The 17323-nt window shown below is 41.3% G+C and overlaps 1 protein-coding gene across 8 annotated transcripts in view; it reads right to left on the reverse strand.

Annotated features, from left to right (window-relative positions):
- Positions 1 to 17323, reverse strand: part of SNED1 (sushi, nidogen and EGF like domains 1) — a 269441-nt gene that overhangs the window by 119815 nt on the left and 132303 nt on the right. For 7 of the 8 annotated variants that reach the window (XM_089665825.1, XM_089665812.1, XM_089665819.1 and 4 more), the window contains one exon: positions 641 to 751. The exons of the other annotated variant lie outside the window; for it this stretch is intronic. In XM_089665825.1, coding sequence (XP_089521951.1) covers positions 641 to 751 — 111 coding nt within the window. The remainder of the gene's footprint in view (positions 1 to 640; positions 752 to 17323) is intronic. 8 annotated transcript variants of the gene reach the window in all.

The raw sequence follows: 17323 nt of genomic DNA on the forward strand, positions 1-17323 counted from the left end.
AACCTTTAGTAAAACTACACAAGAACAGGGTATTATATCATCTAGTTTGTGCGGCCAAGGGCTTGATTCCCAAATTTTGGCTTGCCCCAGACCCACCAAGTATAAATGACTGGGTTAACAGAGTGGAAAATATCTACAGGATGGAGGAGTTGTGTCATATTGAGGAGGATAGTATAGAAACATTTAGGAAAATGTGGAGTAGCTGGCTGGTTTTCAAAACATCTAAAAGATATCTGGAACTGGTTGGAATATTCGTGGAAGAGTATTAGAGGGAGTTCTAATGGAGTACCCGACAGACAGAAATAGATCGGAGGGAAGGGATACAGATATACAGTAGATAGATAATCACGAGAAAAGATAGAAAATAGGATTGCGGTATGGACTAGTAAAAATGGGGGGGGGGGGGGAGATAGGGTGGGGTAGGGGATAAGACGGTGCAAATGGAACTTATGTACTGTTATTTCTTTGTTTTATTTTACTTATGTGTGTACATAATGCTCTTTTTGTATTGGAAAAAATTCATAAAGATATAAAAAAAAAAAATATGTTTTCTAATAAGAACTTTAAAAATATTTGTATGATGAAAACAAATTCTGCTCATTTATGTGTACTTTACTTTACAGTTAAGTAATGTCCTCACCTATTTCACAACGATCCCCTGTGAACCCCTGATTACACACACATGTGTATCTGTCAGCCAAGTCTTTGCACTTTCCATTAAGGCATGGAGATGAAGAGCAGGGTGTAATCTCTAGAGAAGAAAAAAACAAAAACAAATGTAGACCTGTGAGAACGAGCAAACTACCATTCATTCTTTTACTTTGTGGGCACTACACAGGATCTGTGTCCCCTGGTTGGGTTTCCTCTTCCCACAACACTAATGTCCCTGCTGAATCAGCTGAATTTCAATCAGTGTATGGTCTGCTTTGCCCTCCCTTGTTTAAAACACTTACCCCACCCCTCCTCCCCACCTTTACCCTCCTTTCTTTCTCTCCCCAGATGGGTAAATATGTTTTTTTTTTATTACAATACTTACACATCTTACTGATTGCAAGTTCTTGAAGGTTTCCATCCTTACCACTTTAATCTGTAGAACATTCTTGTTTTCGTTAGTGGGCATCTTATGTACACCTGCCTTGAAACCCATTTTATATATTTGTAGTGTGGCATTTCTTTAAAATGCAATAAAGATATTGTGAAAGAAAAGGAATATTAGAACATTAGTGTTATCTGCGGTGGAACGCTTTTCAGAGGGCATCAGAAAGGTGGTGAGGAGATGTTGCCTGTTTTAGGCCCTAAAAGCCTGCACCACCTGCATTCCCTTAAATGGGTCATGTTAGGAGAACAGTACTGTTTACTTAACATGGCAGGGATGTAAATCTTGTCATGGGTGCAGCATGTGCACACCCCTGACCACTGCCGTTGCAGCATTTTTTATTTCAATGCATAAATCAACAATATATCATTTATCAAAACTCATACAATCCAAATAACTTCTTTACCCCTATTCCTACCCCCTCCATTATCCCTCCCCCCTCCATTAAATTACCCCTGTCCAAGTAATTCTTTCCATTTCTTTCCTACCCTGTTTACCAGTCTAAGTCTAAACCCTATATTCTCTCTTCACTTATCGACTGACAATTTATTCAGTTTAATTCTCCAACTCTACTACCAGGGCACCCATTACTTCAAGGTGTTTTTCAGATGTCTTAAAATCATACCACCTACTCCAATCCTTTCTAAATTTTTCATTCTATCTTCATCTATATGGTATAGCTCCTCCATCATATTTATATATTCGATCCTATCTATCCAATCCCTCATTGTTGGAGGGTCCTGTGCCTGCCAAAATTTGTGGATTAGACCTTTTGCAGCTCTAATTAGATGGTATAATATACTATTTTTATATTGTTTCACTGACATCTCTGACCTATAGAATAGGCACACCCATGGGTCCTTTTGAATAGTTATCCCTAAGATCTCTTGTATATATTGAAGCATGTCTTGCCAAAACCCCTGTATTTTTGAACACTCCCACTATATGTGTGCCATTGTTCCCCTTACCCCACATCCCCTCCAACATAGTGGTGAAATTTCTTCTCTTTGTTTATGTGCCACACTCGTTGTAAAATACCATCTAGTTAAACATTTATAATTATTCATTTCTACTGTGTTCATATTCACCACCCCGTGCATTAACTTAAACATTTTATTCTTCTGTTGCTCATTCATTTTTGTACCCAATTCTCTTTTCCATTTCTCTAAGAATAACGGAGGTTCAGATCCCATCCATTCAATAAGGATCTTATATATCTTAGAGGTTACATGTTTATGTACTATCCTAGAACTCAACATTTTTTCAAATGGAAGCATGTCCTTCGGCATCTTCAGTGGTTGGGGCAGCGTTGAGACAATATGTCATAATTGGTAATATCTAAATTCATCTAATGTAAAAAATAAATCTTTTTTGCTCTTCAACTCTTGAAAAGTGCATAATTTCCCCTTATCTACTATGTCCATTAACCGTACATTTCTATCTTTAAACCATTTCCCAGAAATGTTATCTTTCCCTGGTGGAAAAAACTCCTTATCCATCAGGGGCATCAACAGTGAATTGTACTTCCAACCCATCCCATATTCTCAACACGTCCCGTCAGTGTGCTACTATTTTCATCTATATCTCGATACTTTCGTGGGATCCAGACAATCCTCTCTAATTCTGTGTTACTTAATATACCTTCCATTTTAACCCAACTTTTTTCTTGTGAGTTGTGTGTCCAATCTACCACCTGTGATAATAACACCGACATATAATACTTCCTCATATTTGGCAGATTTAATCCTCCTTTCTCTTTGTTGTTACATAAAATGTCATACCTAATTCTTGGTTTCTTATTAGCCCATATAAACCTCAGTATCAATTTTCTTATTATTCTAAAAAAAGATCCCGGTAAATATTTTGGAAGCATTTGAAACTGATACAGGATTTTTGGGACTATCACCATCTTAACCAGATTTATACGCGCAATTCATGAGACCCGCCCCATTGAGAGTCTTCTCAACTTGTCTTTAATTTAATTTGTTAATGGGATATAGTTGACTTGATATAAGTTCTTTATTGAGGGAGTTAACTTTATTCCCAGGTAGCCTAATTCCCTCTCCCTTCATGTAATGGAAAGTTTTGATAATTCCCCACATCGTTTTAATAATCCCATTAAATAAGGCAACTTCAGTCTAGGGTTAACAAACAGCACATCATCTGCATACACTGCCACCTTATATTCTACTTCTCCTATCTTAATTCCTTTAATATCCGTGTTCTTTCTTACCAACGCCAAAAGTGGTTCCAGGGATAGGATAAATAGCAACGGGGATAATGGACATCCCTGTCTAGTACTATTATACATTTTAAAGGTCGCTGACAGGAACCCTTTCACCTTGACTGCTGCTGAGGGGCCGTTATAAAGCCCTTTTAACCACCTTACCATTTTGGCCCCTATTCCTAATACTTTTAGTGTATTTGTCATAAATCCCCAATCTACCTCATCGAAAGCTTTTTCTGTGTCAATTGACAGTATAATTGTCAACTGCTTTCCTCTTTTTTCTTTTTGTAAGAGGAGAAATGTTCTTAGACCATTGTCTCTCCCTTCCCTCCCTGGGATAAATCCCACTTGATCTAGATGTATCCACGCCAGCATGAGCTCTTTCTTTTTTTTATCTCTTAAGACTTTATCTTTATTTATGCTCCATATATGACTTTACCTTTCTATATCTTCCAGTAAAAGGCTTTACCTTTACATACAGTACATATACTTCAGCATAGCACTTTACCTATTATATATACTCCAACATACGGCTCTTCCTTTCTTTATACTCTAGTATAAGGCTTTACCTATATATATTTTACCCTTATATATACTCCAATAAAAGGCTTTATGTTTATTTACACTCAATACATGACTTTACCTCTCTTTATACTCCAGTATAGGGTTTTACCTTTACATCTACTCAAATATAGGGTTTACCTTTATTTATATATATATATATATATATATATATATATATATATATACTCCATTATAGGGCTTTTTGTTTATTTATTTATACTCCAGTATAGGGCTTTACGTTTGTTTATACTCCATATAGGATTTTACCTTTCTTTATACTCCAGTATAGAGCTTTGCCGTTATCTATTTATTTATTTTTCTTTCATTTTCAAATTTCAGTATAACTACAAAACACAAATCAAAACATTAAAAAATAAATTTTCTTTTAAACATACCCCCAAGAAAACCTACCTCCCCCATGTCCCACCCTCCCCCCCATCTCCCTCAACCCCCATTTCTTTACCCTTAGCTCCCCGTTCCTCGTCACTCCTGAGTATCCTCAGGATACCCTTCTCCTTCTTCCTATCTTACTTTCTCCTTCTTAATTATACATGTCCTCTTGTCCCCTCTTTCTTTATTTCTCCCATTTCGACATATTTATTTGATCTCTTAAACTCATCACATTTTTCCCACCTTTCTCAAAATCTCTCCATTTTGTCTTCTTCTATGTGGTAGAGTTCCTCCATTCTATATATGTATATTCTACATTACTTATCCAGTCTTTTATTTTCGGAACCACTTGTTCCTGCCAAAATTTGGGTATCAATCCTTTTGCTGCATTTATAGAGTGAAATATCACCAAATTCTTATATTTTTCTACTGTAGTCTCAGTTTCATGGAATAGGCATACTCCTGGATCTTTTGGGATCTTAACCCCAGTTATTTCCTGTCCTGGATTTGGTGAATTATTTCCCCCCAATATTCCTGGATTTTAGGACACTCCCACCATATATTTGCCATTGTGCGGTTAATACCACATCCCTGCCAGCAAATAGGGGATTTATCTCCATATTGCTTATGTGCCACACTTGGTGTGATGTACAAGCTAGCTAAACATTTGTAAGTCATTTCCACCAACTTCATATCTAAAGCCCCATGTGCTAGTCTAAACATTTTCTTTTTTTGTTGCTCATCAAATGATATTTCAAGTTCCCTTTCCCATTTTTCCATATACAGGAGGGAAGTGACTTCTGTTATTATAGTAAGGATTTTAAAAAATTCATAAAATGCTGTGCTTCCTTTCCTTACATGTGCTAAATAATTATTCGAATGGGTTTAAATCAGCTATTGTCCTTAAGGGCTTAGAGCAGCGGTTCCTCCCCCCACTGACACCAACGATGAGGCACTATTCCTCCCCCCACTGACACCAACGATGGGGCACTATTCCTCCCCTCACTGACACCAACGATGAGGCACTATTCCTCCCCCCACTGACACCAACGATGAGACACTATTCCTCCCCTCACTGACACCAACGATGAGGCACTATTCCTCCCCCCACTGACACCAACGATGGGGCACTATTCCTCCCCTCACTGACACCAACGATGGGGCACTATTCCTCCCCCCACTGACACCAACGATGAGACACTATTCCTCCCCCCACTGAAACCAACGATGAGGCACTATTCCTCCCCTCACTGACACCAACGATGGGGCACTATTCCTCCCCCCACTGACACCAACGATGGGGCACTATTCCTCCCCTCACTGACACCAACGATGGGGCACTATTCCTCCCCCCACTGACACCAAAGATGGGGCACTATTCCTCCCCCCACTGACACCAACGATGGGGCACTATTCCTCCCCCCACTGACACCAACGATGGGGCACTATTCCTCCCCCCACTGACACCAACGATGGGGCACTATTCCTCCCCCCACTGACACCAACGATGGGGCACTATTCCTCCCCCCACTGACACCAACGATGGGGCACTATTCCTCCCCCCACTGACACCAACGATGGGGCACTATTCCTCCCCCCACTGACACCAACGATGGGGCACTGTTCCTCCCCCCACTGACACCAACGATGGGGCACTATTCCTCCCCCCACTGACACCAACGATGGGGCACTGTTCCTCCCCCCACTGACACCAACGATGGGGCACTATTCCTCCCCCCACTGACACCAACGATGGGGCACTGTTCCTCCCCCCACTGACACCAACGATGGGGCACTATTCCTCCCCCCACTGACACCAACGATGGGGCACTATTCCTCCCCCCACTGACACCCACGATGGGGCACTATTCCTCCCAATGACACCCACGATGGGGCACTATTCCTCCCAATGACACCCATGATGGGGCACTATTCCTCCCCCTGGCACCTACAATAGGGCACTATTCCTCCCACTGACGCCAATGATGGGGCACTATTCCTCCCACTGACGCCAATGATTGTGCACTATTCCTCCCACTGACACCAATGATGGAGCACTATTCCTCCCACTGACACCAATGATGGAGCACTATTCCTCCCACTGATACTAATGATGGGGCACTATTCCTCCCACTGACGCCAATGATGGGGCACTATTCCTCCCACTGACGCCAATGATGGGGCACTATTCCTCCCACTGATACCAATGATGGAGCACTATTCCTCCCACTGATGCCAATGATGGGACACTATTCCTTCCACTGATACTAATGATGGGGCACTATTCCTCCCACTGATACCAATGATGGGGCACTATTCCTCTCACTGATACCAATGATGGGGCACTATTCCCCCCACTGATACCAATGATGGGGCACTATTCCCCCCACTGATACCAATGATGGGACACTATTCCTCCCACTGACACCAATGATGGGACACTATTCCTCCCACTGACACCAATGATGGGACACTATTCCTCCCACTGATACCAACGATGGGACACTATTCCTCCCACTGACACCAACGATGGGACACTATTCCTCCCACTGACACCAATGATGGGGCACTATTCCTCCCACTGATACCAACGATGGGATACTATTCATCCCACTGACATCAGTGATGGGGAGCTAGTCCTCCCACTGCAAAATTACAGTTATGAAGTAGCAACGAAAATAATTTTATGGTTGGGGGTCACCACAACATGAGGAACTGTATTAAGGGGTTGCGGCATTAGAAAGGTTGAGAACCACTGGCTTAGAGAGCCTTGCCACTAAGTGTCTTAGTTGAAAACATCACCAATCTAATCTAGAAAACAGCTCTTTCTTGTTTTTCAGCTCCTGAAGGGAGCAAATTTCCTCACCATTCATTATTTCTTTTAACTGTGCATCCCCTCTTATTATCCAATTACCTGAAATATTTTCTTTCCCTGGTGGGAAGAAATCTGTATCTGCCAACAGCATCAACATGGAATTAAACTCCCATCTCATTTTGTTTGTGAATTACATCCCAGACTATTAATACATTTTGTGTATAAGTGCTTGTGCTTTCCGTCAACCTATGATATTGACGTGGTAATCACACCATCCTATTCAATTGTGTCTCACCTAATGTGTTTTCTAAATGTACCCAATTTTTCCCATGTGCGTTATGTGTCCAATCAAAAATACATGATAACAATACTGAGTGGTAATATCTCTTAAAATCCGGAACACCTAAACCCCCATTCTCTTTTTTTCTACACAGCACTTCATAACCTATTCTCAGTTTTTTATTCTCCCAAATATACCTAGATATCATTTTTTAAATTAAAGTACATTCCCGGACGTTGTATAGGTAGCATATGAAATTTATATAGGATTTTTGGGACAATTATAATTTTATCAAATGTATTCATCCTATCCAGGATAGAGGTCCTACCGCTAATTTCCTTAATTCCTCCTTGATCTCATTTATTAATGGGATGTAGTTTATTTTATATAAATTCTTTAAAGACGAGGTTAATTTTAGTCCAAAATATTCTAATTCTCTTTCCTTCCATGAAAAGGGAAATTCTCTTTGTAAAACTCAGTTCTCGGAACATTAACATTTAGAATCTCAGATTTTGCTGAGTTAATTTTTAAATTTGACAACTCTCGATAATATTTCATTATTTTCATTAAGTTGGGTAATGTCAGCCTAGGATTGACAACATAAAATAGCATGTCATCATTATACGCTGCTACCTTATGCTCTGTCTCTCCTATCCAAATCCTTTTTATATCTATGCTATTTCTTCCTGTAGCCAAAAAAGATTCCAAAGATAAAACAAACAACAAAGGCAAAATTAGGCACCCCTGCCTTGTCCCATTATGCATCTTAAAGAATTCCAATAACGCACCATTGACCTTTACTGCTGCAGAGGGTTAAGTATATAGCTTCCTTATCCAATCCCTCATTTTGGGGCGCTTATTTATTAAAATCTGCTGAATCTCTTTTGTTATTCTCTTTTTATGTAACTGTTCTAATTTGTATAGATCCCTTAAAAGCATATTCATTTTCTCATTTTGTTCCTTTTTTTTTACCCCAATCGCTATCAAAATTCCCTTGATGCATGCCTTATGTGCTTCCCACACCATGGCCATTGAAACTCCTTCAGTCTCATTTCTTTCAAAGTATTTTTTACAGTATTTCTTTTTTTATTTTGTGTTTCGTCTCATGATTCTGAAGGAATGTCTCAATCAATCTCCACATGTGTAACTTATTCTACTCTCTTCCCCATAATAACTTCATTGTAACACATGCATGGTCTGATATTGTTATAACTTCTATATTTAGTTTGACCAGTGGCTCCAAAAGTCTATGGTCCATCAATATATAATATAATCTCGAATACGTCAGAATATGATAAGGTTATCCTGATGAAGTCACGTGTGACACATGACGCAACACGTCGATACGCTACGTGGTGATGTCATTACGCCGGCAGCCATCTTGGTGCACCCAGGATACATGTAGATACACCCATGGTATGAGGTGGAATGCCTTACTAATACTACGCAAATGTGAGTGTATCTACTGGCGTTTTTTGGTCTGATTACCTATATTAAACAATATTGCACTATGGAAGTATCTTTTTTTCTTTTATGGGCATGTTTTCACTGAGAGCTGGGCAGAGTTTCAGTGAGTGGACTGGAGTTAGTTAAGGTCACCTGCCTATCGATCCAGGAAGGGGATTACATACTTGGTACATTGGAACCCTGTGTATATGGAGATTGGCCATTAAGGAGATTTATACCGTAGGATCCGGGTGTGATCCAAATAGTGTGATGACCCGTAGGGTCACTTATTGAAGGTAAGCAGGCATTTCAGCCATTTTGGGATTCCTTTGGAGTGCACACCACATGACACCAGTTCCCTGTTGAGAGTGGAGCACTGTCTTTTTAGTGTGGAGGATTCCCACAGCACTATTATTGGACTCAAAAAGGACATCTTGCTGCTTTTTTATGATCAGTCTTTCACTATAATTGTTTTCACTGCATATTTAATATTTGTTTGGTTCACTACACATAATTATTGGTTTTGCATTTTTCACTGTGTGTATAGTGTATACACTTTTTTTGTGATTTGGCACTTGTCACTTTAAGATTATCCCATTTTAAGGGATTCACCTTGCTGACACATATTGGTGTGTACCATCCCAATTTCGGATTTGGGTTTGTTGTTTTTCATGGCATATAGGGTCTGCATTTGTGACCCATCTTTAGAAATCCACTTAATTGCACTTTAAGTATTTTTGCACTTTATCTTAAGTTCCCCTTTTTTGGGGGGGTATCCATAGTTTGGTATTTATTTAATTATTTTTTAACAATTTATTGTGTATTTTATTATGTGTATTTAATTTTAGCACTGCACTATATGTACATTGTTTGACACTTTTCAGATAGGCCACTGGATTTCTATTAGGGAAATAAATATTTGCCAATGTACACTCTATTTCCTGGAATTTCTAAGAACACAAAATCAGGATCCTCCAACTTCTCTTCCAATTTGAACCTTAAGTTTTTAGCTATGCCAATTGCCACTCCTTTAGCACGCCTAGTTGGTGAATCTGCATAAAACCAGGTTGGGTAATACCTAGAATATATCTTCACATTTGTTTCCTGTAATAAATGAGTTTCCTGTAAAAACACTATTGCACTAGATCGTTGTTGTAATTCTCTGAGGATCTTATGACTTTTCCCCGGAATGTTCAGTCCCTTGGCATTATAGGTCGTAAAGTTAACCTCCTCCTTTTCCCATAAGTGTTTTTCCTTCTCCACCAGAGTTCTTCCCAGCAAGAGTACCCTCATCCTTCCAGAGGAACACAGAGCTAACCCCTACATAATCACCCATTCCCCTCCCTTCCCCTCTCCCATCCACTCCATAACCTTCCCCAACTCCCCCTAGGCCCTTAACTTGCCTACGAACCATCTGTGGTCCTAGTCCCACCATCGATTTAGTGCTAGGGTGAAGCTCTGACCACATATGCCCCTCCAGTCCGCATTCCCAAATTCCAGGACATGTTTCTGGATTCCTGTCCTACTTCCTGTTTCCCGCCTTTCAAAAAAAAAAAATGTATCTTTGCTTAGCCTAGGAGGAGGGGAAGAAGAGGAGAAGAGAGGGGAAGAAAAAAAAATCCCTTCCATTCCTCCTCTTCCTCCCTTGTTTTATCTCTGATGCATTTTCCCACTAGGGGCTGACTGCCAACTCTCATTTTCTATTCCCCAAGTCTCTTTTGCCCCCTGGGATATCTATTTTCTCTCACAAAAGTCTCTGAAGTCTTCCGGGAAGCTCAATCTTTGTTTCTGCTTCCTTGGAGTCTTCCTATGCTGTGCACTCTGTCAATCTTCAGAGGCTGTTGCTGATCTGTCCATTATTATTAAGCATTTTCACCATTATTTCCATCAAGTCTTCCCCTTGTGAAGTCTCCGGCAGACCTCGTATCCTCAGGTTACATTTTCTAACTCTATTCTCCTGATCTTCCAGTTTGTATAGCAGATTCCTTTGTTCTTTTCTCAGTCCTTCCATCTGTTTTTCTAATTTTGTTATTACTTCGGCATGTCTATCTAATTTCTCTGGTCTCCTCCACCCTTGATAATACTTGCCCCAGGTCTTTGTGTATTTTCGCCATCTCCTGTTTTATGGATCTTTCCAGACCCTTAAACATTTCTGCTATTTCGGCTTTCGTAGGCATCTGTGAGGTCTTGTCTTACTCTTCAGGGCTCTCAGTAACTGATGCGTTTTCTATATCTTCAACTTCTATATTTTGACTGATATTCGAAAGTCCCATAGACAATCTGAAGCAATCGTCACTAGTGGTTTCCATCTCCAGTCTTCCACTTACTCCACTTCCACTTACTCCCTGTTGTCTCTCTGGGGGTTGTTTCTCTTGTGAGGGTATATATTTTTTAATTGAACTTGCTTGGGATGACTTTAGCCCTCCTCCCTTTGCCACTTTACTTTTCATAATGTTAGTGAGTTTTTCTATTTTTTCTCGGGACTGGGGGTTACCTCTATATGTAAAATAGGGTTGTATCCCTCCAGGGGTAGTCCTTCTTAAGTCTTTTCCTTTACTTCCTTCCCCTGTGTACCGATTTCCTCTCAAGGGGTCTTTATCCCTCTTTTGTCTCTCTTTCAGCTCCTTTTCCTTCTGGACCCCCTTGATGATCCTCCCCTAATGATCTTTACACCATGTGTTTTTGACTCACCATCTCCTGTCGCCCTCGGTCATCTTTTCAGTTCCATCTTACTTCAACTTAGGCGGATGCGGACAGTCTCTCCCAGGAACTACTACCACAGTCTCCCGATGAGAGTCCACTTCTGCAATGGTGGCTATTGGGGGGTCACCCTCCATGGGGTTCCTCGGGTCTTTGGGTGGTAACAAGCCTGTGGTAGATGAGCCTGGATCTCCTCCTTTGTGTCAGCCTGGCTGGCATCTCTCTTTCCCAGTACTCCTTTGCGGCAGCCGCGTGACCGCCCGATGTCCTCCAAACTCCGGCAGAGTCCGCCTCTCTGACCCACCGGCCCCTCACTCTCCTTCCTCCGCTTTGACAGCACCACACGCTGCCGCCACCACCAGCCAGCCGCACAGGGGGCACCGCTCTCCTGCCAGGCATTTGCAAAGGAACGACACCACATCCGGGTAAGTTACCTCCTCCTAGGCATTCCAGGCTAATGGGTCACAGGGAGCACCTACCATCTGGGAGAGCTCACATTAAGCTCCTACTCGGCGCCATATTCAGGCTCCTCCACCAACTGTTGGGATCTGATGATGTTAGTGTAATCTTTGTTAGTGCAAATCTTGGTAGGTGTAATCTTTAGAAATTCTTGTCTTTTTCTTCTCTTTTCTTCCTCTATTACTTTCTGATTTGTAGGGTTCACCTCATAAAGCCTACTATAAAACTTTTGGAACGTATTAGTGATACCAATGGTGGAGTATACCAATTCCCTGTTATCTTTAATTTTTTCTATATAATTTTTTGATTTCTTATCCTTCAATCTTTTCATCAGATATTTTCCTACTCTATTCCCCCACTGGTATCTTTCCTTTGAAAAGCTGCTAAAGACTTTCCTCGCTTCCTGTTCCAATAGATCTTTCAGTTCTTCTCTTTTAAGGGTAATCTTCTGATGTAAATCTACTTCCTCAGTTTCATTCAGAGCAAAAAATTGCTCGATCTCTTCCCTTAACCCCTTCGTCCCGGCGTGAAGAGGAGTTCCTGCGTCGGGAGGTGGGTTGGACGGGGCATGGCTTAGTGTCATGTGGCCGCCGTGACATCACGTCACAGCCGGTCACATGCTCGGGAAAGGTCCTGATCGAAAGAGTGGACCGGGACCTTTCTGTGAGTACTGCACATGTGTGCTGGGAGCGCATAAGGCGCGTGCTCTCAGCACATATGTTTTTTGCTACATGAACGCAAATGTGCGGCCGCTCGGCGTCTAGGCCCAGACGCCGGGAGGCCGCACATTTGCGTGCGGCCAGCGTGAAGGGGTTAACCTTCTCTCTATTTAGGAATCTTGTATAAGTGTCTCATTTAATCTGATGTAATTCCTGGTGGACGTCTAATTCTATGCACTTGATTTTAATTTTTAAATGGGTCTGTGTCTGATCTTCCTATCAATGGGTTAAACACACTCCTTTTTTTTCCCCACAGGTCCTCTTCACTTGCATCTTCTGGTGGGCCCCGAACCCTCAAGTTATTTCTTCTCTCTCTATTCTCTTGATCCTCTAAATTGTATGACAACGTCCTCTGTTACTTTTTTAACTCTTCCACCTGCATTTCCACTTTAACAATCTGCTGGGCCTGATTTTCCATTTTCCCTTCCACTTCTTCCATTCCTGTTAACATTCGTCCCAGATCCTTATGAATCACCGCCATTTTATTTTTCATGGAGAGTTCCAATTTTGCAAACATTTCCGCCATCTCGGTTTTTGTAGGAATTTGAGATATAGCTCCCTGTTGTTCACTCACATTTTTCTCTATTACATCATCAGTATTTATAGAATCATTTATCAAATTTCTATCCCCCATTCTATCCCCACACCTGTGAGAACCCTCCTCCTAGATGTTCTATGTCACATGTACAGTCCCGTATAACTTTATGAAAATGTATTAGCACTCTTCCTTAACCTCTGAGATCACCCAGCACCTTAATCTTCCGCCTGCCGAGTCCCTCCTCTCAAGTATACATTTACAAAACAATATTGGCCTAATCATCCATCCGTTGCCCACAGCAACTCACCATCATCGTCCGAACCTGGTACACTGGCTCCGTTTCTTTATGTGCTCTTCTGTCCCTTTCAACGTCTCTTGGGCCGGTATACAGAGTCACCCTGTGGGGGGATCTGGATGGGAAATCAATCAGTCCAGATTGTACTGTGCTTGCAGGTGTCTCAGGGTCTCCTGCTCTCTCAGGTGTAGTTCCAGTCGGCGATCTCTCTTGGGATCCCTCCAGGGTCGGTCCTACTTGGGGAATCCTCCTTCCTTCTCTCTCTGTAGTCCTCCACACACCGCCGACAGGCACCGATCCCTTCAGGAGCTCCAGGACCCCAGGCAGGCTCCCCGTCGCTACCGACCACCTCTCAACCTCTTCACCCACAGCAGGTGTCCTCCACAGCCCTGGTGCGGACAGAGGACCAAGAGCAGCACCAGCACCCCAGGCACATCTCACCACTCAGGACAGCAGGACCGAGGAGAACCGGACACACTCCGGAAGCCAGGGGACTGACACATGAGGACTGCTGTGTGTTGAAGGCTCTGAGCTTTGCTGATTGCAGAGCTCTAAGGGCTCTTTCACAATGGGCCGTACACATGCAGGGGCTGCGGCAATTTTAACTTGCCTCTGAAGGCAAGTTAAAATTTAGGCAATAACAATGTTAAAATTGAAGGACAGGTAAACAATTACATAGCTGAATACACATACCGCTATGCATACAGACAGACCCGATTGTCAGCTTCCATTTTGCGCAGTGATGTCAGTGCTTCTGCCAACACCAATGCATTTCACTAGAGTGATGTCATCATCTCCAATGATGCATTCTGCCTAATCTAGCACATTTCACCAGTGATGTCATCACCGCCCAATGAAGCGCTGGTGTCACTGCGCACAACAGAAACTGCTGATTGGGTCTGTCTATGCACAGAACTATGTTTATTCATCACTATTTGAATATTTTTAACCAATTTAAATACACTATTAAATCAATTAATACTCCTGATCTAAACCATTGGAGTATTGTGTTATTCTTTCTTCTGCACCTATGCTGAGACTCTGTGGGGGATTTACAAGGAGGTGGAGTACTCAATGCTTCTAGTCATCTGCATGTGGTAAAGTACATGCTGTTTTTGACCACTCAAATCTTTGGGGTCATGCATCTCTGGTAAGCCCGCATTTTTTGCACTGGCAAATTTAACTCATAGATGACATGATGAATTCTCACTGGCGATAGGCAGGATGCTTGAGATTACTGTTTTTGCATTTTTATTTAATATTCAGTGTTTCAACTGGGACATTTATAGAATTATATTATTTCTGATATGTTGAATATATATATATTTTATGATGACACATTTTATATAATGTATATAATGGATTTTTGGGGGGACATTATTTGTTAATTTAGCACAGCATGTATTGTTTTATATTTTTGGTCACATTATATATCATATGTTGTGCTTGCTGATTTTTGTTTGTAGATTTATCTCTTGCCTATAATGCGGTTCTATTGAATGTGTAGTTGAACTCTATGAATGCAGATTACTTGTGGCACAAGTGGGAATGGCTTAAAGGCACTGTAAACCTTCCTATCTCACCATGTGTTTTTCACCTGCCTACAGTGCCTTGAAAAAGTATTCATACCCCTTGAAATTTTCCACATTTCGTCACATTGCAACCAAAAACGTAAATGTATTTGATTGGAATTTTAAATGATAGACAAACACAAAGTGGCACATATTTGTGAAGTGGAAGGAAAATGATAAATGGTTTTCACATTTTTTTTTTAAATAAATATCTGAAAATTGTGGTGTACATTTGTATTCAACCAACTTTCACTGCAATTACAGCTGCAAATCTTTTTGGGTATGTCTCTACCAGCTTTGCACATCTAGGGAGTGAAATTTTTGCCCATTCTTCTTTGCAAAATAGCTCAAGCCCTGTCAGATTGGATGGAGAGCGTCTGTAAAAGCAATTTTCAAGTCTTGCCACAGATTCTCAATTAGATTTAGGTCTGGACTTTGACTGGGCCATTCCAACACATGAATATGCTTTGATGTAAACCATTCCATTGTAGCTCTGGCTGTATGTTTAGGGTCATTGTCCTACTGGAAGGTGAATCTCCACCCCGTCTCAAGTCTTTTACAGACTCTAACAGGTATTCTTCTAAGATTGCCCTGTATTTGGCTCTATCCATCTTCCCATCAACTCTGACCAGCTTCCCTGTCTCTGCTGAAGAAAAACACAACATGATGCTGCCATCACGTTTAACGGTGAGGATGGTGTGTTCAGGGTGTGTGCAGTTTTAGTTTTCTGTCACACATAGCGTTTTGCTTTTAGGCCAAAAAGTTCAATTTTGGTCTCATCTGACCAGAGCACCTTCTTCCACATGTTTGCTGTGTCCCCAACATGGCTTCTCACCAACTGCAAATGGTACTTCTTATGGCTTTCTTTCAACAATGACTTTCTTCTTGTCACTCTTCCATAAAGACCAGATTTTTGAAGTGTATGACTAATAGTTATCCTGTGGACAGATTCTCCCATCAGAGCTATGGATCTCTGCAGCTACTCCAGAGTTACCATGGGCCTCTTGGCTGCTTCTCTGATTAATGCTCTCCTTGCCCTGCTTGTCAGTTTAGGTGGACGGCCATGTTTTGGTAGGTTTACAGTTATGCCATACTCTTTCCAATTTCGGATAATGGATGGAACAGTGATCTGTGAGATGTTCAAAGCTTGGGATTTTTTTATTTTACAACCCCGCTTTACACTTCTTCGCTACTTTATCCCTGACCTGCCTAGTGTGTTGCTTGGCCTTCGTGATGCTGTTTATTCACTCATGTTCTCTAACAAACCTCTGAGGGCTTCATAGAACAGCTGCATTGATATTGAGATTAAATTACACACAGGTGGACTCTATTTACTAATTAGGTGACTTCTGAAGGCAATTGGTTCCACTAGATTTTAGTTAGGGGTATCAGAATAAAGGGGGCTGAATACAAATGCATGCCACACTTTTCAGATATTTGTAAAAAAATTTCAAAACCATTTATCGTTTTCCTTTCACTTCACAATTATGTGCCACTTTGTGTTAGTCTATCACATAAAATCCCAATAAAAATACATTTACATTTTTGGATGTAACATGACAAAATGTGGAAAATGTCAAGGGGTATGAATACTTTTTCAAGGCACTCTAAGAGGTGCATTGATCGCGTAGTTGCATTGTGCTATTTGTTGATCTGTACGCACAGCCTATAAAAGAGTATCTTCAAACTCTGGTGTCAGAACACTTTCTGTTCAAACATGAGGCATGCAGCATGGCACCACATAGACTGAGGCATGATATCTGTCTGTAGTCTGAGAACTGCCATTTCCTGTGAAGAAGCTACATATCCCATAGGCCCCTTTCGCACAGACGTCTTCCGTTCAGTCACGTTTTTTCAAACAAAAAAATAGATTCAGTTTACCTCAGCTTACATCAGTTTGCACTTCAGTTCAGTTTATATTATTTCAATTCAATTAAATTTACATCAGTTCAGTTTACAACAGTCTAAATCTGTTCCATTTCAAAGGATCTGGACGTTGGCTGCTCTATTTTAAAAAACCTGAACTGACATGGATGTAGGCAGATGTAAATGGATGATCATCCTTTTACATCTGCCCACCCATAGACATACCTTGTGGTTCAGTCTGGATCTGTCTGAAAAACTGACGCATGGATCTAGACTGAAGACCCCTGTGAAAGGGGCCCAATCCCTGGGTATCTGTGTGTGGTGCAGTAATCAGATCTGTCACAGCCACCAAAAGGC

Source organism: Staurois parvus, unplaced genomic scaffold, assembly GCF_062004578.1.
Source record: "Staurois parvus isolate SC_StPar_1 unplaced genomic scaffold, SC_StPar_1.0 ptg000049l, whole genome shotgun sequence".
Lineage (NCBI taxonomy): Eukaryota > Metazoa > Chordata > Amphibia > Anura > Ranidae > Staurois > Staurois parvus.